Raw genomic sequence first — 26,676 nt, forward strand, 5'->3', positions numbered from 1 at the left:
ATCTTTGAACTACGCACATAACAATTTGTGGCATTTCTTCCCCTTGTTATTTGTTCTCAAGACAAGCAAACACTGAAGCAATACACAGCAATTATACTAAAAGCATGCTAATGCACTGTTTCTCATGCATTAAAAGTTGATCTAATTGTTCCATACGCTCTAGGAGCTGAAATAATTGTTTGGACAAGAATGTTTTAAGCAAGTTATGATGAAGTTACAAGGCAAGTCCAATGTTCTTTTGAATTTGTAAGCTTAAATCAGTTTCTAACACAATGCCGTGTTTTGCTGATCTTTTTACAGAAATAACTTCTCTGGTACCTATAAAGTACAGAGTCAAATTAATCTCTGATTTCAATTCTTACCTTTCTTACCAGTGTATTAGGTAATTTTCTTATCTTCTCTACTTGTTCAGGATTTATACCCAATTCACAGCAACTCACTCTGAGCAGATCTTGGTAAGTCAGTTCTTGTCTGTCTAGCTCAATTTCAATGAAGTCGTTGTCTCTGAGATTCTGGACTCTCACCTTAAGTACAAGTTCTGATTGAAAATAAAAAAAATATCCCCTAAAAAAGCAACCAACCAAACAAGATCCCTAACACTAAAGTATTACAATTATCTTTTGAGCTCAGGTTTTATAATACAACATCTGTTCCCTCATGGAGAAATACCGTGCCTTCATTTCACCAGCAACTGGTGGTTAAGAGAGCAGAAATACACTGGGAAACATGTTTGCAATGCTAAAAATCTGACCCATCCAGTCACAAAGTCAAGCTGCTACCAAACTACCTGTGATGCATTTTATGCTATATGGTATTTTGCAAAATTGGAGATTTTCTGTTGCTCAGTCACAACGACTGATTGTTCCATGGGTGGAAAACAAAGTTTGGTAACTACTACTGTTTTTAAGATACAGTACAACAGTTATTTTTACTTGGGAATGCAGAAAAAAATAATCAATGTATTATTGTGTATTTTTGGCCAAAGAACTTAACATCTCTACCTCTGTTCAACATTATTCTGACTGTGGAATGAATCCCTACCTCCATCAGTAACAAAAACATGGAATGGGATATAATAGAAGGATGAAAATTGCACTTCATTACCTTGCATGTTATACGGGAAAGTTCCAGTAAAGAAAAAGGGCTGAAACGTTGGTGCAGGACCAGTAGGCGAACTGTCAGTTTGCTGAGGTACAGCCTCGTTCGATGCTACAGGAGAAAACAGACCTCTGCTGTGAGACATGGGTGGCTGACAAACGGGGCCGTTCTGTACTTCAGGCGTTACGCATGTTGGTGCTGGGGTAGGTGGTGAGGGGCTGGGCAGCTGTTCCTCAGCATCTGGCGCAGGAAAACCATTGTCGCTGTTACACGATGTAGGTGTGCATATGCCTTCAACCTGAGTTGCTGATGAACAAGGACTAGTTTCACTCTGGGAAGCGGAAGAGATGGAAGCACTTTCATTCTGGGATTCTGCCAAGCTGTCTGGAATGCTTGCTTCAGTATAGACATAGGGGAATGGTGGGTTGGCCAAATAGTTTGCAACAACTGGCAAATTTAAATCTTTCGCTCCTTGACATTCATTGTCTTCCTCTATTAATGAAATTCAAAAATGTGGGAGCAGGGGATGAGAGAGAAAAAAGCCACCAAGTTATTGGATGCATCTTTCTCATTTTGAATAGTCAGTTGTTTCTTAAAACTACATCACATTCTGAGGTAAACACAAGGATAATACTGATTTCTCATAAGCATGTAACACCTGGAAGGCAAGTAGCTTCAAAAGAAAATAAAAAAAATATGTATATTTTTACAAATAACCATTGGAAATTATGTCATTTCTAGCAGTGTTATTCTAGCATTTTTGAAGGAAAGGGCTCATAGTTATTCAGTAAATCTAATTTTGCAACGCTTTTAGTAACACTGCTGCAAATGGTTTATTATGACCCATGCCAGCATCTTAAACCAAATATTTCTTCAGGTAAGTGAATGTGATACCATATCCAAGCCTTCTTTTCCTTGCTTCATATTTCTACAGTAAGTTAAATTCTTACATGAGTGATGATTACAGGACAGATATTAATGTCAAAGCAGCTCAAAAAGCTCCGCTCACAGACCAAAAAGCAATTAGAAGTTACGTGATACATGTTTATTTCCTGGGAGCTACCGAATTAGATAGTCGTCCTACCCAAAGTTTTGCCAGTCTACTGATCTGGGTGAAAGTATAAAAAGATCACAAATTCGAGAGTGCTTTAAAGACAGGAACAGTACCTCCCAAAATCTTGCGGATGTCTGGTTTCAAAGTTAATTGTGCAGCCAGCTCCCCGGTGGCCGTGAGGATCTGCTTGTCCGCGCCAGCAGCCAGCAGGCAAGCCACCACCTGGGCATGGTTCCGCTTGCAGGCCCAGTGCAGGCACGTCCTGGGGGAAGGAAACAGAGGGGATGTGCTCTCAGATCTATCCTGAATCCTCCTGGCTGCCAGTCAACGATTCACCTGGGTTGCATGCAGGACACCTGGGAATAAAGTTTCCTTCATTGCATCACATTTTATCTTTGAAGTTAACAGTTGTGTTCCAAGTTCTCGGGGCAAGGCTGACAGTGAGCCGTGCTGGGGAAGCCTAAGGAGAGGTCCCAGCACAAACAGGTGGCGGCGGCAGGTGGAAGCAGGACAGGCTCCCTTCATTATGATCCTCTTTATCCATAAACGCCAAAGCCTTCTGAGATTAGCATTTCTTTTAGAGTAAATCGCAAAACTAAAGCACTGCATCCTCGAAGCAGCAATGGCTGAGGTGAAGCGACATCAAACGCAGGGTGCCCAGACTGACGTTGGAAACCCCGGGGCCAAAACCCCTCATCAAAACATCATCCAAAACCCCTGCCCGAGGCACGGGCAGCAGCGGCCTCCCCACCGCGGGCCGAGGGCTACCGAGGAGCCGCGGCCGCCTCCACCCCCGGCCCGGGGAGCCGGGTCCCCTCCGCAGCCCCCCGCTCCCCGCCGCCCCTCACCAGCCGTTGACTTCGTTCTGGGAGTTGGGGTCCACGCCGAGCCCCAGCAGCCTCCGCACCTCCTCGGCGTCCCCCAGCGCCGCCGCCTCCCGCAGCCGCTCCTGCAGCTCCCTCTCCTCCGAGGCGCTGCTCAGCGCCGCCATCCCGGGGCCGCGGGGCCGCTACCCAGAGCCCCGGCCCCGGGCCGCCGCCGCGGGCTCCCTCACGGCCGCCGCCATCTTGTGCCCAGGGGCAGCGGGCGGCGGCGGCGGCCCGGGGCCGGGCTCCCCTCGCCTTTCCTCACGGTTTTCTCCCGGCTTGTTCGCCTCGGAAGGGAACGGAGGAACGGAGCGGCCCCGGTGGGGTGGAAACGCCCCGCTGCCTGCGCCGGTTCTCCGGCCTTGCGCCTGCCCTCCAGCCATGGGGCTGGGGCTCGGGCTCAGCAGCCCCCGGTGGAGAGCACAGCCCCGGAGCTCCCGTGGGCACCCCCTGATAATTCCCAGCCCGTGTGCCTCTGGGTACAATTAAAGCGCTAATTAAATCACTGCAGCGTGGGCTGGGGCGTTCGTCAATTCCAGGGTTTCTGTTTTGGCATCAGTGCCTGCCACCAATGAGAAATTTGCGCTAAGGTGATTTTTTAAATTATTTTTCATTGCTTCTCTTTTTCAGCACTTATTTGTCACATTATTTTTAACCCACCACTTAATTTAGGACCTGTGTTGCAGACACGTTGGGCAGCCGTGTTCCTGCTGTGGCAGAGGCAATAACACGCAGAGCAGGCCTGCAGCATTTACCACCCAAACCGCTCCCAAGCAGTTACCACCATAAACAAAGCTTCAAAACACAGAAGCAGAGGAGCAAACTTCACTTCAATCAGTCAGGAGAGACTGAGGCCCGCTGAATGTAGACTTTTCTACTTCTTGTGGTGGTTTTACCATGTTTTAACATCCCAGCCAGACCCAGTACACTTCTAAACATGAACACCATTTTGGGCATCCCTCCTCAGCCGAGGCTGTGGGGTACGCGGGTGCTCGGCGTCCCTGTGCAGCCCCAGTGTTCAGCAGCAAAGGCGACGTTTTTAAATAGCACGACAAAGGTCGCACCGTGACTCAGAGGCATTTGTTTTAAACCAGATCACATGCCTTTGATCTCATGCAACAGACTGCAACAGGCTTAGCAAAAATTGTTCTCGGCTTGTACAGAAAGACACAACCAACTGTATGAACAACAGCTTGGCTTAGAGAATGGTTTGCAAACAAGACTTCTCCTCTTCTGTTAATGTTTAGTGACAACTGCAAATACGGACCTCAGGGACCTGGAGGCCAGCCTTCACTTGTCACCTAGATTTATTATTATTATTCTTATTTTTGTTAAACTTTCTTTTTCAATAAAAGCTGTCCTAATTGATCCTACTTCTCAGCCCAGGTCAGCACCCATGACCACATTTGCCTGTCTTTAGCAATCATGGCATGCAGCTGTAAAACTCAAACACAGCACACACAAATGTGAATAACTGACCATATCTTATAGGAAGCAAGAATACTCTCTACCACACCACAACAGCTTTAAGCAATCCCAACTTATTAAACCTGGAAAAAATCCAATAGAATAAAGGGGCAAAATAGCCTGTAGGCCTCTTCCAAAGTGGTACATGACCTCAGACCAACGGGGAAAATCTATTCAAGCAAAGAGAGCAAGATGAGGCCTAGAAAAATTAACCCCTATCCTAGGCCACGGGTAAAACTGCTCTGTGCCACTAGGTGTCAGAGCGGAACAGCAAGAAGGGCCCGAAGTGTAGATCTGCACTTCTATGGTTGTAAAACGCCTTTAAATTTTCTCCAGCACATCCATAGTGTCTCCATACAGCTTTGATCCTGCAGATTTCAAAACTCTGCACAGTGCAAAGGGGCGTTATGCAATGTTGTAACAAGGGAAGGGAAGCCCCGCTCAATGAGCGGATTTGTTTAGGGTTATGGGGCTTTTCTTTTTGCTTGAGCTCCTCTCCCAAGGCCACCACCAGGGCTTTTAAGGACTCGAAGGCGATGCACGGGGACAGGCTCTCTCACGCTCTCCGGGGATGAGTATCCTACTCTCTAGTGTTTGTGCCAAGCCCTGTTAAATGCAGCTCGGGTTCACCACTGCTTAGTTACACAATGTACTTCTCCCTGGAGTCATAAGATTTCCTCTCGCAAGAAACACTGTGCGGAGAGGATTAGCAGCGAGCATGCTTGACTCCAGCCGCCATTGCCCGTCCTGCCTGTGCCTTGCGCCCTGGAGCCTCAGCCCAAACTTGCATGCGTTACCCCATTTATTGGCACTAGCATGCACATACCAGAAACACGACAAGCCGAGAGCATGCTCTTTCTTTGCTCCTTCCCTCCCCTTTACCATATGGCAGCCGTTTTTGTGCCCATGCCTGGCAAGCCCCCATTCACACCTGTACATGTATTTCCGTACTGCGGGCAGCAGGGTCTGTGCGGGCTGCAGGGTGCTGGCCATCTTCTTTGGATGCTGCTGGGATCTGCACCCTGTGCTGTGCTGCCAGCCCAAAAGCTAGCAGTCAGTGTGCCTCCTAAATGTGCTTCCTAAAGTCCCTGGCCTTCAGCAGAAACACCGAGCTGCTGCTCTGAGCCACAGGAATAGTGTGGGGGGGGGAGACAAAATAAGTGATATTTGGGTTTTTGTGATTTACAGGTGCTCAGCACTCCCTGTGCATTCACCACCCGAGGGGCATCTGTATCCACCAGCCGTGAGTGAAGTCTGGGTGGACTGTGGGCAGCAGTGGGAGTGCTGGAACTTGTAAGGCAGCGCCGAGCAGTGCTTGATGTCCCGTGCTTTGACATCCTGCTGCTGCGTGGAGTAACCACAAGGGACGTGTCTGCGTAGAGTCGGGCCATTCTTTGTCCTTGGAACAAGCTTTCCAGATTCTGTTGGCTTAGTTTTAATTTCTGCCTTTTTGCAAGCTTCTGGGACCCAACTTCTGTATTGGCTCTTTTCTCCTTTTTTGGAGAAACCACGGTCTGTCCGTTAGGCCTGTGCCCCTCTTTTTATTTTAAGGCTTGAAAAGTTTTTCACTCCCTTTGCATTGCAGGTTTAATTCCCCAGCTCCTTTAACCGACTTCTCAGTCGTTTAAGGTTATTATTAAACATCTTTTTAAAGGTTTAATTCCCAGTTACTTGGTGAACGTAGATACAGCTGTACAATCCCATTTGAGGCACTCAGTCCCCACCCAACCCAACAGCACGGGCTTGAAGCACAGGCATACACACACAGATTTAAAGCTTTATAGCACTAAAGCAGGACTGGTGGAGAATGAAGATATAATAAACTAAAAGTCTAGCCCAATATTTGCCTAGCGCTAAGCTAACTTAACCATGCTAGCTTTGGGCCTTTCACTGAGTGTCTGAATGTGGCGGAGAGGGGCCCAGAAGAAGAAGTCAAAGTCACACAGGAGAAGCAGTTTGTGTTATACTTGTTTATTTTGCTGGCCCCATGGAAGTCCCTGTGTGAGGGCCTGTAGGAGAATTTGGTTAAATTCAAAGCCCCGTGTTGTCAGGTCTGAGTCTGCCTGATCCAGTGCTCGCTGTGTGCCAGAAGGAAGACACACACACACCCCAGAGACTGCTTCATCTCATCTGTGTGTAGGCACCCAAGAATAGGGCACGCTAATCGTGCTCTGGAGAAACCTGTTGTGTTCCACCTACTGCCAAAGCAGCCAAAGGTAACGAGCCTCAAACCCAAAAACTTCCAGCTGCCTCGTGTCAGACAAGATGAGCACCTGAGACAGGGAAGCTGAGGCCCTGCCCTAAGCCCCTCAGTTCTTGCTGAGGTAAATAAAAGCTTTCAGCATGCTGTTGAATTGTGAAGTTGTAGGGAACACACTGCTTGCCTTTCTTTTGACTTGTCTAGTTACATCAACATCCTAACAGAAGATCCCTGAAGAATGGACGTGATGCAGGGCTGAAATTTGATGGGTGTTGGAAAATGTCATTGATTTTATGGAGAATTGTGATCTGCAGGAGAAGGATCTGCTCAGACAGCTAAATCCCTTTAGAAATCAGGCATGGTGTGTGGCTGTTTTTCTTTTTGTTTGTTAATTTAACACTGTTCCTATTTGTAGGACAAATAAATAGTTTCTGAACAAACAAGTCAGAGGACTGGAACCTGAGGGAGGTGGTACATCAGCTCAGGGACTCGTGGTTAAGAAGTCCAGTAGATTTTGATAACAACTGGAAATTGTTCAGTGGATTAGTGTCTAAAGCCAGTTTGGCTTCAAGTAATGGCAAGCCTGAGCTGCAGTGCGTGGATCCAAACTTCTCCCCCTGAGGGCTGTTGTTGTTTGCAGTAGAGCCTGGTCCCTTCAGAGCTGAGGGGTGTCCAAACCCAGAAAGCTGAGCCAACAAGGTGGCTGCCTAGCCTTTCTCCAGGCATCTGGCTGAATTCCTCTCTGTCCATGTCTGTAGTCCCTCACCTTGCTCTCCCAAGCCATGAAATTGGCTTTTTCAGGGGACATGGGGTACAGGTATGCCTGGCTCCTGCTTAGGGCCATGTCCTACGTGAGTGTTTGGAGAACAAAAGCTTCTGTGGATCTGGTCCCAGTTCACCTCCTGCAGGTGTAGCAAGTCCACGTGCTGTTAACAAGACAGTGGAGATGGTTCACCTGCATTCGTTAGCAAAACATCAAGTGTTTTGCTAAGGCAAGGTCCAAGCTGGTTTCTGAAGGGCTGTGTATTTCTTTAGGGGAAGCTGCCCCCATGCAGAAGACCACATCAAGGTCTGAATTCTCCTTCAGTTGCATTTCGGCCATCAAGGGGAAAACCACGAATGCAAATCATAACCAGACACACTTAGGAGCTATGCCCTGTGCACTCCTCATGGTCCTGAGACACGGCCAGCTGAAGCTACGAGTCAATTAGGAACTCTCCATTGACTTGGATGGGCTTTCAACCAGACGCTATACAATTCAACAGAGTAATTAGCAAAGCTGTAACTAAAGAGGTCTCCATGGAGATTGACAGCATCACCTCCCAGCTGGTACATTCTCTGCCTCCTATTCTAAATTTGTTCTCGCTGTCTTCCTGGCTCTAATCCATAAGGTTAGCTAAATCTTTCAACGTTTGTGATACATCAAAGCAGCGGAGAGAAGGACAAAGGCCGTTGCGAGGGGGCCGAGAAAGAAATAACCCAGTGCTTTAAGGAAAGCAACAGAAACTGTTCAGACATATATAGTCAGAGTTTTGAGAATGGGATTAGGCAGAACAGCACCTCTGCCTGCCTGTCACTTGCAAATTCTTGCTAATACTTTAGGAGCTTATTGGAGGTCAGCACCAAACACCCAAACAGACTAATCTGTATTATAGACACATAATCAAAGTCACAAGGTTTTACATAATATATATTGGTGACACAAGAAGTGTTTGTTCGAATAATTTTGTCATCAAGATTAGTGGCCATGAAAGCCCCTACTGTGCGCTAACCTGGTTTTCTATGGCTACCCCATTGGTACGCCAGAGATTCCTCAAACAAATTGGGAAGGAGCTGAGAGAGTGCAAACCAAGTTCTGAAACAGCGACATGATTAGATTTTTAGCCATGGCAAAGTTTTATTATTAAAAAAAAAAAAAAAAAAAAAAAAAAGTGCTGATCTCTCACAGCAAGGCTGTAGCTCCAGACACACAAACAAATGGCTGCAGATATGGTTTTTGCATACTTAATTTTTTCAAGCAGTTTTGGGGTTGCAGGAAGTCACACATCGCAACCAGACGTTGCTTCTGAGGTGATAGCAAGCAGAGTGATGGGATTCACAAGAGAAACTTGTGAATCACATGTGAGTTTTATGTCCCCTTTCAGAGAGGGGGAAGCTGTGGCATGGAAGGAGTAAATGGTCTGAGCTCACAGAACGAGTCAGTGCCAGAAGTGGGAACGGGTCCTGTGTAGACAATATTGATTGATGAATCTGATTGATTTTAGAAATAAGTTAGTTAAGTATATGGAAATAAGTGTATGGAAAATTTATATTTTTCCACACTAGAGAGAGATCTGTAACCACAGTGTCATGGAAACACAAAAGAAAAAAGCGTAACATTGAATTGAAGACCATTTCCTCTGGGATGGGAAGACACAGTCACAGCTCAAGCCACGGGTTGCAGAGATGATGATTTTGCAGGCACACAGGCCAACTTGTTGTCATGCCTGAGGCACACAAAGCCGAAGGTCCTGTGAGGGTACCCCACATCCTCCCACCCCACTACAGGCAGTCTGGCCCAAGTTCACCCCACCAGCCTGAAGTACATAATTAGGAATCCTGTTGCCCTAAATATCAACAAAGAGAGAGCAAAAGCGATGCCGTCCAGACAGCTGCAGAAGAGAAACCAGCTCTTGGGAGGGCTCGGTTGTCCTGTGGCTTTGCAGCAGTGGCTGAAATCACTCTTGAAAGCTCCTTTGTAGAAGCAGAGCTGACTGAGCTGGCCTTCAGGTCAAGGAAAATCAAGCGCTGGGTGGGATTTCCAGGAGGGTTTGGCTGCAACTTCACCCTGCTCCCCTTTGAAGTCAGGAGAATATTTACCATCGCCTTCAATCGGAGAAAAATCAGGCCATTAGAAAGCACGTTTGAAACGCTTGCCTCTAATGATGCTACGGTTCCTTTGTACCTCACTACGCAGAGAAGGCCTGCTGCGGCTGTCATTAAAACACAATCCCAGCAATTGGTTAGATAACACAATGAGCCCAACGCGCGGGCCTTAGGAAGGAAAATTTCCTTAGACAGGAAAATTATAACAATTAAACCACATGAATCTCTTAACCATTACCTACAATCGCTCTGCCAGCCACCATCACATCAGGCAATCAAGGGCTGGTTATCTTTCTTCAACGCTGCTGTCGAAAAGCAAAATGCTGCATCTCCCTGAACCCCGCTGCGTGCAGGCTGCAGGTGGACGCGTCATGCCACAAACAAGAAAAGATTAAAATAAAAATGTACATTAAAGTAGCTGAAACAAGAAAGAGCAACAATGAAAAAAGCCATTCAATGCGGACAAACAGCCCTTTCCCAGGGCAGGCAGGAGTCTCTCGTACTGGGAAGATGAAAGGAAGCAGAGCATCGCCGCTTTGCAGACAGCGCTTGTGAAATCTCCAGCCTGCATTCGGACCTGCTGCCAGCTGAATGCCAGGAGATGTGCACCCTGCTTATACCAGGGCTGCACTTAGTCACCTTTGGGCATTTCTAGTAGTGATGTCAGCAGCCCAGCGGAGATTTATGAGCTCTTCCTGATGGCCTTCATCTGGATTCGGGCTCTGCTGAGTGCACACAATGTCTTGGAGCTGGCGGTGAAGCAGGGCACTGCAGGCTGAAGCCGAGCATTTCACCTTTCAGTAGGGCTGCCAAAATGCCCAGCTCCCCACGTATGGGGCTGGCTGCTCCTGGCTGAGCTTCGACCAGCAGAGCCACAGCCAGGACCGCGGACAACCAGCAAAGCCAAATGAAGGCAATAAGTCCTCAGTTAAAAAGATTTTTGTCCTAATTTAGATTTAAATTCCATGAAGACGGAATTGACGCTAAAAGGCTTTCATGATCTTTGCAGAAATGGAAATAGCTCCGTTTTGTGAGAATTAATTATTGTTTATAGCTAAGTTTTGGATACCAAACCCTCGGAGGAGCTCTGGGACTTCCAGGTTGTCCGGCCAAGCCAGCGGCCGCTGCCTGATGGCGAGCCCAGTCGCTGGGAGCCGCGCTGCATCTCCTGGAGGGGCTCCCAGCCACAGCGAGGGCTTCCAAACTGCTGCACATTCAGTGGTTTGGTGAAGTCTTTGCTCGGCTGGAGCTGACTTCTTGCAGCACAGAAGCAAGCAAATTTGCAGCAGTTGTCTTTCACCTTACAAACTCTCAGCTCAGTCTGCTGAAAGGTTCATAAACTTTCCAAAAGGAGCAGCTCAGAGTGATGGTGAGCTGGTGCCTTCACGCTATGGGAATTAACGCTTGCAGTACAAACCAGGAGAAACTGGGCTTTCAAGGAGGAAACATGAGAGCTGGGGGAGTTAAATTAAAGTGTAACAGCATTTGCACAGCGGGTTAAAACCTTACTGTTTGCATAAGTTGACTCACATCACAAACAAAAGCAACATGACATTTCTATATTGAATTAGCCTTTTGAAAAGCAAATGTTGCCCATGGGGCTAGAAGCAGGGTCTCGGACTGCGGCCTTTCATGGCTGCTGCTGTGTGATTCTCAGCAAGTGACTTCCTCCCGGCTTTAAATTCCTTAAAATAAATAAGGGTGGTTGAATTAGGGTCATTTGCAGACTGAAGTGAATCTGTGCAATGGGTTTAATAGTATTCATTAGCCTCCTACAGCAGTACACGTGGTTCTAAATTTACTCACGTTCCTGGAGGAACATCACGTGCTTTGGTGAAAGATGTGCTGAGCACCCAGCCTGCGGCCCGTACCGGCACTTTTATTCTGAATTTTCATTCAAACAGAACTGAAAACACGAAAAACTGAAGATCAGCAGCAACCACAAATGTACTGGTTCGCCTCCGAGGATAGCACACCATGGCTTATGCAGGAACAGCAGTGCTGCAAGACATGGGAATATCTCCACTCATTTGCACACCATAGATTTGGTGGTGGCGTTTCCCAACGTGCTGTTATTCAAGCTAACCTTCCTGATGGACAGCAGGATGAATTAATTCCCAGCATTTGACGTTTGCAATCTTCACAACCCAAAGACACCAATTCCGTAGCCTGCCTGAACTGTCTGTGGGATACCTAAGGCATTGCTTCTGGGAGAGCGAGGGAGACAGGCCGGCACAAGGCAGGCTCCTGCGCCCAGCCTTTCCACATATCTCACTGATAACCGGTTGATTATCTTCCTTTGTACCCTCTTTGCCTCTCGCTGTGCTGTTTCAGACAGAATAAACCTAGCAATAATGAACCATCATCAAACTGGCAATTGCTTCCTGCCCAGCTTACGTTAGCAGAGAAAGAGAAAGCAAATGATGATTAGTCGTATGTCTGCACTCAAAGATAAAACCCCCGAGCAGAAGCCATCTGCTGAGGCATAAAATAATAATTCTGGCACTAGCCTCGCCTAAGAGCAATGCCATCAGCTCGCACTGAAACACAACGTAATGCAGGCCTAATGCAGAGTTCTAGCAGGTGGCCCATAACCCTGTAATAAACTCCCTAACATTATTGATTTTTCCCCCCAAACTAAGCCCTTTTGTCTAACTACATTAACTTCTGCTTACTGAGCATCTGCGCACGAGGCGGGATGCACAGATACAGCGGCTCGTTTCGGTGAGCGATCGCTGCTCTAAATATGCCCTGGTTCCCCGAGCCTGTCCTTACACGATGTTATCTGCTCAGATGGGTTATTTCAGGAGTCAGAACAGCTCTTGTTAGCTATGGGCGCTTACAGGGAGTGCTGACAAAAATCTTAACTAGGGGGAATCTGAAATATGCTTCCACTGCTAATTACACATACAAATAGCTCCGAAAATAGGACCCAGGCACACCATTGCTTCCCCTCAGCCCAAATCTGCCCCTGCTCATGTGCATGTGCTTCCAGAGCTCTCTGCGTATCTCAGCCTTTGCCTTTGCTTTGATGTTCAGAGGTGCCTCACGTGGGGAAGAAAATCCTGTTTGCTCGGCCAGCCTCATGGCCAGGGCGAGCACGAGATGTGCTCTTCTAAGGCAGGCGAAAAGCTGCTCTGGGGGAGAAGGACGCAGCACAGAGGGCTGTCACTGTGGGGTGGTGGCTGCTCGTTGCCCCCTTTCACACAAAGGTGCAACTCAAGCACAGGGCACGTGGAGGAGATGCGAAGCCTCAAGCCCTGAAGTGGCCGCATGCAGTGGGCAGCCAGGCTGGGCTCCCTGGGCAACCCCAATAGCCCAGGCTCTGAGCAGGTCCTGGTGGAGCTAAGGGAGTGCTGCAGCACTTAAGGGGGGAGATTTGGCCCTTTATAATCTAAAGCAAGCTAAAGTTGAGGTCCTTGAGTCATCCTCTGGATTTCAACGTGGGTTTGGAAGCAGCATTACTGCTAGAGGCAAGAGGTCAGCTGCTGTACTCCAAAGGGGATCTGGCGAGGATGTTCCCTCTAAAACGTCAGGCTATCCACCCTAAATGCAGTAAGCTTTATATACAGAATGGAACATTGCTACTTTCTAAATGAGGCAGTTTTTTAAAAACAACTTTTCCTTTCCATTACATTCGCATCTGTGCAGTGACAAAGGCCACCTGATGCCCACGACTGGTGGTGGTGGGGCTGCAGAAGAGCTTGCCCCAGGGCTCCCTGTGTGCTCAGGGTCCCTGCAGGTGGGGCAGGTGTTAGTCCTCTGTCTGAGGGGCTTGGTACCAGCCCTGCTGTGCCCGGATGCCCTGTGTGGGACCGGTGGCCCAGGCTTTGCTTGAGGCAGGTCTCGGAAGCGGAGTCCCGTAGCTCCAGCCCAGCCAGCTCCCTCCTTCGGGACAGGGACAGGAGCCAGCCCAGCACCCCGCTGCCCTCCGAGGCTGCACCCACAGAGCTGAGGGCTCCATCCCTACGGACCGTGCTCCCGAGGCAGCCAAACCCTCCCGTTGGGGCTCTCAGTGGCGCAGCTGCAGCAAGCAAGCGACCAGGCGGCAGCGCTGGATCGCGGCCGTGCCTGGAGAGGGGGCGGTTTGTGTTTGTGTTGGCAGAGCTGGCGTCAAGTGGCGGCCGGCCCAGACAGCACGAGAGGCCGAATTTGCAAGGGCCCCTTCGCCGAGGCAGAGATCAATGGGAGATGGGAGGTCGAACATTGCAGGGTGGCAGCTCCTGCCAAGAGCCCTTCCACAATAAAACCAGCACATTTATCCGCCGTCCGCTTAGTAACTCCAGATGAGGATTGCTCAGTTTGCCTAATAAATATCATCAACAGTTTACTGTTCCTTTAGCAGTGGTTTAAGAAAAAAAAAAAAAAAGCAGCAACACCACAATTATACTTGTTTGTGCATCAGAGAATCTCATTTCCCTCCTCAGTTGGAAGGGGCCACACCAAACACTGGGTCAGCCTTCGGCACAGCAGAGAGGGGTAGGGACATCCCCTCAGAGCTTAGAAAGAGCAAGAAAACGGACAAAGAAATCATCATTAATGAAAATAGGCACAGTTAAGGCAAGTCTAGATCAACAGCCTTAACCAGGAGGCTGTGTGTCCTGGGAGGGATTTCAGGGCTGTGGTGTAGGGTCAAATGGGTGCCATGTGTCCCCACCACTGGGAACAGAGCAGGGCCAATGCTTTGTGCCACCAGGGCTCAGGTTTGTCCATGGGAGAGCCAAAGGAAGCTCTTCCCAGGTGCCCATCCAACAGCCTCAGATCAACACCTTGATCAGAAAGGGTGATTTTGGGGCAGTAGCAGGGTTTCTTCTAAGGTGTGAATTAATTTGGGAAGAGCTTTTTCACAGCAGTATCTGGCACCGAGTCCATAAGCCTAGATAAACCATAAATTCAGTGACCATAACAGAATTGTTTAGAGAAATGGAGCACAAGCATTATTTTATTTCTTATATTAAAGGAAAAAAAAAAAAAGTGTGATACTTTATAAACAAGAAAAAAACAGAAAAACTATGCCCAGGCACTTAGACAGTCTCTGATTCACAGCTGTCACAAGCTGGTGTTGTCCTGCAGTACCCAGTCAGATCCACTGTGCAGCTACCCTAATTTAAACCAGGTGAGCAATGAGCCTTCAGTGAAACCCAGAAGACACCAAGGGCATCAGCCTCCCAACCTGTGCTGGGACAGCTGGGGTCCCCGCCGTCCCAGGGCTGTCTACATGCTGGTGTCACCTCCTGGATGTGGCTGTGTCGCAGCCTTTCTGTGACATCCTGGCTGGGATGGGGCAGCTGGCGAGGGTTATTCGGAGCCTCCTTTGACATCAGGAGCTGCCTGGCGGCATTCACGGAGGGATTTATGGTGCTGTTGTCCTCTCTCTGCTGGCAGGGTTCAAGTGGCCAAGGGACAGATCCTTCCAGGGCTGAGTGCTCCCTGTTCCTGGAGTGGTGGGAAGGGGCACAGCACCTGTCCCACTTCCATTGGATTAAGGCAGGATTTGACTCCCTAAGAAGCTTCCTATGAAAAAGGTTTACTGAAAGCCTGATTTCTTAGTTAACATGAATTTCCTGTGCCTCATATATAATATTACAGTGACCCAACAAAACCATCATTATCATTAAGGATAATTTCTTTATCCTTTTTCTTAGTCATCCAGGCTCCTATGGAATGTCCCTGCTGCTCTCCACTGTGCCAAACGCTGACCCAACATTGGGGTGACAATATTTCAAATCTAGACATTCAGGTGGCCTTTCCTTGAATGATACCACTGATCTGCAAGAGGGACACAATTCAGTCAGCTGAGCACATATCCCATGCATCTGCTCCTTAAGGTCCCTTCCAACACAACCCATTCTGTGACTCCATGGTTAACCAGCCCCCGTTAAGTTCCACCAGCCTGGCCACCACATGCTGAAAATGAAAATGAAGTACCAAAAGCAGAAAGCCACAGGGGGCTTACCTGTCCTTGGAGAAGATCCATCAGGATGGAGGCGGCCGTAGCAAAGCAGAGGACTGCTCCCTTCACATGCCATGAGCCTGCGACTGCTTCTTCAAAGCCCTGCTCTGCTCCCCCATGGCTGAAAAGTGCCTCTGGGCAACCCATCCTCAGTCTGGGAAGTGAAAAATAAATAAGACAGTGTTATTCCTTCCTCCTTCAAGGAAGTCCCACCTGCGGTGGACCCTCAGGGTGTCTTGTCAGCATGGCGAGGAGGTGGCTTTGTGGCACCAGGCCGCGGAGCTCTGCCTGCAGACCCACCTCTGGCCCATCGTGGCAAGGGGGTAAAACAGCCCCAGAGGACCCTGGTGGGGGTGGCAGGGAAAAAAATTACTTCTGTGTGGTGGCAGCCCCATGGACAGAGGGCAAATCCCCTGCACACCCAGCAGCTGTTGATGAGACCCCCCTGGACATCACCACCTCCAGTGCCGGGACAGCTGTGTGCAGCCAGACCCATGTACAGCTGGTTTCAAAGCCTGTCTGTAGTCAGTCGTACAATATAAAGTGTCTTTGTTTAGTCAACAGAACCACTAATACATGTGATTTTGTTGTTAATAGAGCTGTAAGAATTTTAAGTACCTCTTGGGAATGTGTCATTTTGGGTTGGCTTTTTTAGGCATCGCAGGGTGCTGCGCTTGTCTTTGTAAACAAGTACTGAATAAAACATTTTGCGCACAGCCGCACTTTGTACAAGTGTCATGCAGGTTTCTAAAGTTTCAGAGAGAATAAATCAACTGCAAACTGCTGCCTGGTGGTTGACTTCACTCTTTATACATAGCTAATTTGGACAACTGCTCTCCGCACATCATACGAAATGCAAATGCTGCGCATATCGTTCCTGCGGTCACATAAATCCCAACTGCTTGAGCCTCTGCCATGAGCCTGGGGTGCCACAGAAATGCCAGAGCTGGGGGAAGATTCTCTTGGGTTGCTCGCCCTTCCTTTTGGAGGATGTTCTTGGGACACATTGGCAGGTAAACGCACCAGGGAGGAGCAGGACCCCGGTTCCTGGGGCATTGCCTGCATTTAGGCCTGTCCATGGCAGCTGCTGGTCACGCTGGTTTGCTGCCACCACCACTGGGCAGAACTGGGCCCATGCTCAGCCACAAAAAGCAGCCCTACATGAATAACTCCAGCAGAAAAGGGGTCGTGCATCCCACATGGTCCCTTCTCCCGAAGCAGCGCTGCCGACCCGGCCCTCCTGAACCCCTCTTGGGATGCAAACTCACCTGGTCCTCCCAGGAGGCCCTGGGCACCCAGCAGGATCTGGCCAAGCCAGCCCAGAATTCAGCCCAGAGGCTCTAATCCTGCCAGGTGCTGAGCAGCTCGAGCTTCTGCCGTGTGCCTCTGCATTTTGGCAAATGTTCAGCACAAACAGGATCGGCCCCTTGCTGTAATAATCAGGGAACGACAAACTCAGCTTGACTGAATTTCCAACCCCCCCCCCCCCCGTCCACCCCCCAATGCAAAAATGCTGTACATTCCTTTATGCAGGTTTCCATAGAGTTGAACTTCTACTATTTTTTCTGTTGTCGCCGTTAAAGGGGTCAGCAATGCACTGTATGACGGGATCTCGCTGTCAGGAAATGTGGAGGAATTCAGGGACACTTTTAACATCTTGCTGGTGGGGTTGGAGGGCAGCAGTAAAAGCAGCATCCTGGAAATCTCCACACCACAGAGGAAAAAAAGCCCGGAGGAGCGCCGGGGGGGAGTTACGAAGACATTCTGCTTTGCAGATTCTAAGTTTAAATAAGTTATTTCTTCCCTGCTTCCTTTGTTAAAATATGATATTCTAGCTTTAATTGCTTCAATCCTATTACTTGTTCCCTTTAGCAAGTGATTGTGTAGCCCCTTGCCGTGGGGAAATCCCCTGATCGTGGGTCCCTGTTACTTAGACAAGTACCCTTTCAGAAGTAAATGCCATTCTTAGCATAGGGAAGTACTTTAGGTCTAAAGGGGTTAAGAAGGCCTCCCTGCATTCAGAAACATGCAGGGGTCCCACCGTGCCAGTTCCAGCCTTTTAAACTCTTTCCAGCTTTTTTTTCTTGCAACAAATCTGTCTGACTGCCACCAGGACATAGGAAGCGTGTGCCTGTCAAAGAAATCAAGTTTACTTTTTCTGACTTGTTAACAGAGGCAGGGTATAAATAGAGCTAACTCTGCTCAGACTATTAGCATTTCTCTTAAAATAAGGGGGTAACTTCCTAGGACCTTTAATCCAATGAGGTCCAGACCAAGCTGCACTATCAGGAGAGGCAGCAAAGGAGCTTGCTGAAGCTTTTACAGAAGTCAGGTGCATTTGGGTTCCTCAAAAATTTAAGGCTCACCAAAACAAGCAACCCCAGGCAAACAAGAACTACCTCCAGCTTGGTCACTGCCACTGCCCTGGAGAAGTTCTGAGATGTTGTTGGCGCCGTTCACTCGGTGGATGTGGATCTTGCTGGGGAAGAGCAGCGTCCTGTTGCTTCTGGAGGTCTCTCTGCAAGGGAGAGCTTTACCTCCCATACGGTATTCACACGCGGGGATATGCCCAAATGACATGAACCCCAACCTGTGGGTAGACGCGCAGAGCACTTGCAAGAGGGAGTGCGAAGCTGACCTGGTGAGTGATGCACATTTCTGTATCTCTGCGGTGCGGGCGGTGGGTTTTGGTGGTAAACTTGCTTGCTTGCACCACGGTCTCTTTCTATTCCATGTAGCAAGGCACCAGCACCGTGCTGGACTTGATCCAGACAATGCACGCATTTAATTGACCCGTGACCTATATAAAATAGAAAAGGTTTGATGAATTATCAGTTAAGCAGGGAGGTGTGTGGCAGCTGTCACTTAACACTGCTGTGGGTACGGCAGGCACTCTGTTTGATCATTTTCCTTGGTTTCTTGTCAAAGGAAACATCAGAATTTGATACTCCAGAACTCAGCATGCCTTGGGGCCAATCCACAGTATTTTAGCAGTGTCACGATGTTCTTTATTGTTGGTAGCCATCATCAGTGCTTTATATTCCTGAGTGGGGGGGGGAATTCTGTATGAAATCATTTGATTTAACATTTAAATCATCAGCCTTTTCTGCACTTTGAAACATAAAGCGTGCTCGGAGTGCAGAACAGGGGCATGGTTAAAATGACCAAGCAGATGTTCTCTGTGATGCTCCCAGCTCAAATTATGCTTAGCTTACCACCCTAAAAAACATTTTTCAACCTGTCAGCACTGCCAGCTCAAGCTGGCATCTGAAAATACCTGCTCTTCCTGCCTCTTACATCAACGGCAATGCTCCTGCAGCCCAAAGCAGGCTGACAGCCACACGTACCATGCAGAAAGAAGTCATTTGGTTCGTGCTCTACAGCCATGTTGTTTCTGCAGTGCTAGAAGTAGTGGGGAGAAGAAAAAAAAAGAGGGAAAAAGGCTCATCTAGTAAATTAAGAGATTTCCTCCAATGGATCCCATGTGTTATGAACGAAGGTGTTCTTTTTATTTTCATCAGTCCCGATAAAGCCTTCTTTATTTCAACTACCAGGTGCAGCAATGAATATTAAGAGACTTGTAAAAACCCAGCAGCAGCAGAGAACATTGCTTTAATAATTTACTGGTCAAAACCTGAAAGCCAGAAGCCATTGGATAAAAATACTCACTTTAGCCTTGTCTGAGCAGAGTCCTGGGAACTCACATGCAGGAGTCTGACTTTGCTAAACCATGCTCCTTAACCTCAGCTGAAACCGTTTTGCAACTTTGCTTCTGAAACCTCGTAATGTGCAGCTGGAAATAGGGAAAGAGTTATGTTATTAGGTCATCTTTTTCCCAATAAGGAAAGGATACTGGACTCAGGGGAAACTATTGAGTTTGGTAGCTTAAAAAACATTTTGTTCTCACTTACAGAGAAATCTGCTGGATTTCAGGGGGTTGCAGATGTTTAACACATGGTGGAAGCGTGCCCTGTCATGTACATGGCAGCAATGTTCATGGTCCCTTAAAGTAATCCCTAATGAAACGGATGCTGTGATTCAGTGGACACACATCAAATACCTTGTCTGTAGAGAAGACAAGAATTCTCCTAAAATTAACCACAATTTAGAGCTGACTGTAGCTAAGATGGGGTGTAATAAATTACTAGAATAGCGATGCTGCATTTGAAAATAGGACTAAAATAGGACAGAGAAGCCATAATGAGCTGTTTGGGGTTTGTTTTTCTAAATACCATAGAAAAATTATTTTTGGAGCAAGAATTTCCTTACTTTTGAGGTATTCTATTATTTCCTCTACAATGTGAACAATTACAAATCCTTGGCAGTTTCACCTCCAAGAGTAGGCTGTTAGTCTCAGGGAATTCAAATAATACTTTACATACTTCTGTGGAAAATAAGAAGGATTACTGCCTACAGCCATATGATAAGTCTTTCCATCCGCTCTTGTTTCTCAGGGCTTGTCCTCAGGCATTTCGGAGTGCCGAAGGGGGGTTGTTAGCTCTGTAGTCGAGCAGTCCATGTGACTCTAGGAAAGACTTATGATGTGGTTAGTGTTTAAGAAATAGCAATACCTTTTCCTTCTCTAGAGGCTTCTCTTGAAGCACTTCAGAACCCCTAACATGGTTAGCCACCTCCTGGGAGATGCTGGAGGGGTTTACACTTGTTGCTGGTGGGGACACCAAGTTTGGGATCAAGTGACAGACTTGGGTCCACTGAGCTTGAAACCTTAAAAGTTTCAGGGGTCTCTGCTTGCTGGGTCTCTAAAGAGGACTTAACTCTGTCCCCAGTAATTGGGTTGTTTTCTTACCCTGCAGGAATGCGAGACCTTTGAGAAGTGCTGTCCCAATGTCTGTGGGACAAAGAGCTGCGTGGCGGCTCGGTACATGGACGTCAAGGGGAAGAAAGGGCCGGTGGGAATGCCCAAAGAGGCAACCTGCGACCGTTTCATGTGCATCCAGCAAGGCTCAGAGTGCGACATCTGGGACGGGCAGCCTGTGTGCAAGTGCAAGGACAGGTGTGAGAAGGAGCCGAGCTTCACTTGTGCCTCCGACGGGCTCACCTACTACAACAAGTGCTACATGGATGCAGAAGCTTGCATCAAGGGCATCACATTGAATGTAGTCACCTGTCGATACCACCTTACCTGGCCGAACACCAGCCCTATCCCTGCAGAAACAACAGCTCGCCCGACCACCGCCTATTCCGAGACAACGATCATCGACATCCTGCCGCCGGCTCTCGTGAACAACCCCGTCCATCAGTCTGTCTACGTGGGAGAGACCGTCAGCTTCCTCTGCGATGTTACAGGAAGGCCCAAGCCAGAAATCACATGGGAGAAGCAGGTAGATGGGAAAGAAAAAGTCATCATGAAGCCAAATCACGTCAGAGGGAATGTTGTGGTCACCAACATTGCCCAGCTGGTCATCTACAACACCCAGCTTCAAGACGCAGGCATCTACACCTGCACGGCCAAAAACAGCGGTGGCCTTCTCAGGGCTGATTTCCCTTTGTCAGTCATCAAAGGAGAACCCACATCCAAAGAAGCTTCCCAGAACAAAACACACTTTCCAACTGATGAGTGCCTGAAGCAACCAGACAGCGAAGACTGTGGAGAAGAGCAGACCAGGTGGTACTATGACGCAAAGAAAAACAACTGCTTTACTTTCATTTACGGGAACTGTAACAGCAACCTCAACCACTTTGAGACCTATGAGAACTGTATGTTAACGTGCATGAACGGCCCAATCAACATTTGCAATCTGCCAGCCCTCCAAGGCCACTGCAAAGCCTACGAGCCCAGGTGGGCCTACAACAGCCTGACAAAGCAGTGCCAGTCCTTCATTTACGGCGGGTGCGGAGGTAACGAGAACAACTTTGAGAGCCGGGAGGCCTGTGAAGAGATGTGCCCTTTCCCGAAGAACACGCACTGCAAAGCTTGCAAGCCACGCCAGAAGCTGGTGACCAGCTTCTGCAAAAGCGACTTTGTTATCCTGGGCCGCATCACAGAACTGACCGAAGATCAAGACTCAGGACACGCCCTGGTGACAGTGGAGGAGATTCTCAAAGATGAAAAAATGGGATTAAAATTCCTGGGGAAGGAACCACTAGAAATCACGCTTTTGAACATGGACTGGAGCTGCCCGTGTCCCAACATGACCACAGTGGATGGCCAGCTCATCATCATGGGAGACGTCCACAATGGCATGGCTGTCCTACAGCCAGACAGCTTTGTGGGGACCTCCAGCATCCGGCGTGTACGGAAACTCCGCGAAGTCATCCATAAGAAAACCTGCGAGCTTTTGAAAGAGTTCTTAGGATTACATTAACCTCCTGCACACGTGTCAGCCTCCCAGACCTGTGTGTTTTGTAGGGCTAACAAGCGCTAGGCTAGTGCACAAACTAAACGAGCTGTTTGAAGATACAGTGTAGGAATTATGCAGAACCCTTATTTTAATCCATTAATGATGCTTAGCAACAATGTAGTATGGTCTTTGGCAAGCACGTAAGACAGCAGCAAAAGGCTATTAATCTTGCATTGAAATCAATTTGTCCATATAGGAATGCCATTTAACTAGATGACTCACTGCAGTAATTATACAATTTTTATATAGCTTCCATCATAAATGACGGAATTCATAGCATTTGTGTAGTTAATTGGTACACAGCTAAGTAATATATAATGTCAACTTAATCTGTCTCATTTACAGTATGGAAATGTTATGGTAAGTCATTATAAGTAAGTCACACTCTTGTCTCCTCATAGCAGCACTAATATATTTCACGAGAAAAGCCTGTAAATTATTGTCTGTATTTACAATTGCGCACATTTAACCAATCTATGTGTTATGAATTTGCTTATTTTAATTCCTAGCAGTTTCCTTTGGATTGTAGCTCGTTTTCTGAATGGCAACTACTACCTGCTGGCAATCCTTACCTGAGAAAACTCCCACTGAAGAACTCCCTTGATCTTAAACCCAGGACAACAGGTCCATGTAAAAGCCCAAGGCACACTCTCACCCCTGAAATTACTTTTCTGTCATAAGAACAATGTCAGCAAACACCCTTATTCTATTGCACTTTCCTATTTTCGTTTTAATCAATATATTGTCTGTCTATCACACAAAGTGCAAGGCAGGAGGATGGCAGTGTGCTGCCAGCTGTTTTGCTTTTGAAAATCCTTTCCATCTGAGCACATGCAGTGATTTATTGCTTAATTTCATCAGAAAGCCTGTTTTTATAGGCAAGAAAGTAAAATAAAAGCAAAATGAAATCCAAAATAGAAAAGTGCAATACACGGTCTGCAGACTTTTCACACGTGCACAGACACAAAGCCAGTGAAGCACAAATGCATAGACACAGACACACTCAGTAGACAGTTTAAAGATATTTATCAATTTGAGCCTTTTAGGGCATGCTTTCAAACGATGGAAAACATTTTGTGCTAGGCCACTGTATATACGTGCATGAATAAAAACCCCAAGAAAGACAGTGTGGGCTGTGGGTGTGAGCTTGCATATACACATTTTAACATTTGTGTGTCCCAAAAATGTAACATTTGCCTATGTAAAAATGCTTAAATAAAGAAAAGGTTGATCCTGGAAAAATCCTGCCTCTACTGGGGAATGTCCTTGACTGTCAAAGTGGGACGTGAGGGCTACACGGTGAGTCTCATCCATAGCACCTCTTGGTTGGGGTGGGTCACCTCATTCAAGGCACCTCTTGGTTGGGTCACTGCAGTGCCCACCATGGCACAGAAAGCAACCGAGGGCTGGAGCAGCCCCCAGCCCCACCTCAGGGAGCTGAGGGAGGTGCAGTGAGCACTGCTCCATGCTGACATCCAACGGGTGGGCTGGGGGCCCTGCCTGCTCCTGCGCATCCATGTATGATAAGGCCTGGCAGAAGGAGGTGAAAGAAGCAGATGTTGCACTTCAGCATCGCATACAAGCCTCTACATCCCCAAAGCTTGCACACATCGGGTGTTTTGCAACTGTCAGGGGTTGCAGGAAAGAAATCTAAGAGTGGGGAAGGTGAATTGAGAAGTTAAAAGTGGAGCCCTACTCCACTTTTCATGGTGGGTTTTGGGCTCAGCAGCCAAGCGATGGGCAGGGACCCCAAGGAGGCAGAGGGCTGGGCTTCTCTCCTGGTGGTCTGGGCTTGGGCTGCATCCAACATGCTCCAGCAACAGGAACTGATCTAAATCTCTGCTTACGTATGTAATTCTGGAAGAAGCTGGGTGGGAGGGAGAGGAGCCTGGATCAGACTGCTGACCAAGAAAATACCCGCTTGCTTTTTGTGTTGCACCTTTCCTATGCGTAAGTGAGAAAAATGCCAATTAAAGGTTCATAACATTTGCCTGTATTCTCGTGACAACTCCTTCCTGGGGCCAAGAGGTGCCAGTCCCACTGCCCCGAGCCCAGGCCGTGGCATCTGTCATACAAGGAAGCTGTAGGAAGTGGCATGTTCCTGCCACACTTTCCAATGCTGAGGCATTGGAAAATGGAGGTTTAATAAAGACTGGCTTTATATGGTTCTTTCTTCCAGAAGCTAAAGGATTTTGCAAGTGTGGGAGTGTTTGAGCGGCTCTGGAGACATACCCGGTTGTTCCAGAAGAGCTGGGATGCAAAAGCTGCTAAGAGCAAAAAGTAGCTGATGCATGGCTTTTCCAGCAAGCACATTACGGTGCTTATGTCTAAATGCAGTCTGAGAACTGCTGCTCCCCAAGGCAGAAGGAGCTGTGCCATGGGCATCCCCTCCCAGGGGGAAATCCATCCCTGGCCATCCCAGCAGCACCTCCCCTGGGCACAGGGCTGCCATGAGCAGAGCCTCTCCACCTTCTGACCTTGAAGAGCTTAGCTTGCCACTCGAAGCTAATATTTTAGTTCAGCCTCTTATTAAACCTTTAAGAAGCCTAAAATTCAAGTCTGACCAGTCAGCCAGCCTGAGGAAAGCACACGCACAGGGCCAAGCGCTGAAGGATGTAGTTAAAGCCCTTGCAAGGCTAATAGGTACTTGCACGGAGCTCCTGATCAGAAAATCCCTCTCGCATTGTTCACACACAGTTTTCTGTCCTGTTCTCTAGGGTGCATATTTCAAGGCAACCTTGAGGTTGTCAGAAAGCTGGATGGAAATGCCGGTTTGTATCAAAAGTGTGAGAGAAAGGGAAAAGCCTGTTCAATTTCTCTCCTGGCTTTGACGCAGGCTGGGAAAGAACACGGTGGTGGAGCTGGAGGCAGGAGACCCTCTTCAAAGCACATGGCAAAGGCCAGCAGCCTTTGGGGCAGAGCTGAGTCAAACGTGTCCAAGCATGGAGAGCAGCAGCATTTCCATGGACACCCACCTGTGTTTGTTGGGCTGGCACTGAGTTTGGGCAGAGCAGGAGGTCTGCAGGTCCTGGGACTTGTGCCGAGCTTGGCAGCAGGTAGAGCCCATGTGTGGGAGGAGAGGGAGAAGGGACAGGGACCTGCAGGGACAGAGACCTGCAGGGACCTCTGCAGGGCTCAGGATGGAGCCAGAGGTGTGCTGGACCCTCGAGCTGCAGGAATACACAGATAGTGAGTGATCCAGGAGCACACAGAGCCGCTGGCACCAGCACCACTTGCCCACCTCCCGGTCTGGAGTGACGATGAAAAGTGCAACGCATTGATCTGCAAACCCTGCAGCTACAGCTGAATGGAAACCATCCAGCACATGGATCTGAAAATGAGTCACAGGTTACTGTGCAAACCATCTGCACAGCCGAGCTCTATTAGCAGAGGGACAAAATACCAGCAAAAAAGTGACGGCGAGAAGCCTCTGACAGAGCACGCCCGTGTTATGGGACCTGGCAGCACAGGGCGTGAGGGCCCCAAGGGAGCAAGCACAGAGAGGTGGCTGCGTAATTCTCAGAGGTAGGGGCCTGCATCAGCACAAACCCTGGAGCAGCTAAGGTCAAGGGAAAGAGGAAATTGAGAAAGAGGAAATATTCGCGTTGTGGGAGTCAGAGATGAGGTCAGACAGAAGCTTTGATGGGCAACCAGCTCCAGAAGTAGGAGCAAACAGAGATGGTGACACCACTGGAACATGATTCAGATGGCAGGGGTATTTAAGAGCTTAGCTCCCAGTTGTTTCAAAGGGAATTAGGGACCCCTGCAAGAATTACTGCCTGCCGTGGGCCTGGGCTCCTGAGGGCGGTGGCTGAAGCAAAGCTGCTGCACGGCTTCCTGCAAAAAGAAGGAATAATGCAGCTGGCACCAAACAAACACCATGCAACATGAGCCCTGCTTCCTCCACATGAAGCACCTCGTGCCTGGTTCACTGAAATTCGCCCCATGTGCACATAGCGTGAAATTCTCATATAGCCAATTGCCAGGAAAAGATTATGGCCGGGCTGGATATCTACATCAGGGTTGTGCGGAGCCAGGTTTCCAGAGGCCCCGGGTGCTGGGAGCTGCTGGAGTCAGTGAGAGCCCTTTGCTGCTCCTCAGCTGTGAGCATGTCACCCCGAGCCAGAGCTGCGAGCCTGGAGCCTGTGTTTTTATACCAGATATTTAGTGTTTTCCCCTTCGCAGGCTCTGGTTACTGATTGACTACAAGTGACCTCCAACTGCCTTATTGATTTACAGCGGCTGTCAAAGGACAAAAAATGAGCCCCATGCTCAGGATCTGAGAAATACTGTGAATGGAGGTTGCACAACTGAATAAATGTTCTGCCAGCTCTTTAAATCTTGAAAAAAATGCCAGCTTGAGCTCCTGATCTACAATGCAAACACCAGTGGGATATGAAGATAACACTGCAGCATTATTGGACATATCTGTTAGCCAAAAAAGCAGCACAGCCTGCTTAATTCACAGCTATTTATGGCTGGGCAAATGATATGACATTCAGGCCCAAGAGCTTAGAAACTCAATGGAAAGTCTTGCAAAGGCTGCTCTGCAGTTCAGATTTCAGCCAGAAAGTTTCAATTTTGGTGTTTTACTCTGGGTCTATCAGTCTCTCTGCTCAGACAACCCTCCGTGGTGCCACCTCTGTGTGGTGGTTACAGGACACAAAGGCCCATGGGTCTCGTCCCACCTGGCAATGCCTACCCTCTCATTTGTCACAGTGAAATCAAGAAATGCAGGAGGAAAGGAAGAGGCTGGAAAAAGAGAATGAGGAAAAGAGGGAGGAGGGAGAGCATTTTTACACCTTAAACTG

At 48.2% G+C, this 26,676-nt stretch overlaps 2 protein-coding genes across 3 annotated transcripts in view; one reads left to right on the forward strand and one right to left on the reverse strand.

Moving 5' to 3' along the window:
• ANKRD40 (ankyrin repeat domain 40) overlaps window positions 1-3,210 on the reverse strand; it is a 38,391-nt gene extending 35,181 nt beyond the window's left edge. The window contains exons 1-4 of one of the 2 annotated variants that reach the window (XM_084298518.1): window positions 3,001-3,210; window positions 2,266-2,414; window positions 1,105-1,590; window positions 363-538 (exon numbers count right to left, since the gene is read on the reverse strand). In XM_084298518.1, the coding sequence (XP_084154644.1) occupies window positions 363-538; window positions 1,105-1,590; window positions 2,266-2,414; window positions 3,001-3,143 (954 nt within the window). In that variant the 5' untranslated portion in view covers window positions 3,144-3,210. The remainder of the gene's footprint in view (window positions 1-362; window positions 539-1,104; window positions 1,591-2,265; window positions 2,415-3,000) is intronic. The other variant, XM_084298520.1, reaches the window with a different exon arrangement.
• A 14,733-nt stretch (window positions 3,211-17,943) lies between these two features.
• On the forward strand, window positions 17,944-21,829 carry WFIKKN2 (WAP, follistatin/kazal, immunoglobulin, kunitz and netrin domain containing 2; the record flags this gene model as incomplete). The annotated part of the gene is made up of 2 exons (XM_084298395.1): window positions 17,944-18,144; window positions 20,318-21,829. The coding sequence occupies 2 exons, from the start codon at window positions 17,944-17,946 to the stop codon at window positions 21,827-21,829; spliced, it is 1,713 nt and encodes a 570-aa protein (XP_084154521.1).
• Between the last annotated feature and the right edge of the window lie 4,847 nt (window positions 21,830-26,676).

Source organism: Netta rufina (genome assembly GCF_964035555.1).
Source record: "Netta rufina genome assembly, chromosome: 19".
Lineage (NCBI taxonomy): Eukaryota > Metazoa > Chordata > Aves > Anseriformes > Anatidae > Netta > Netta rufina.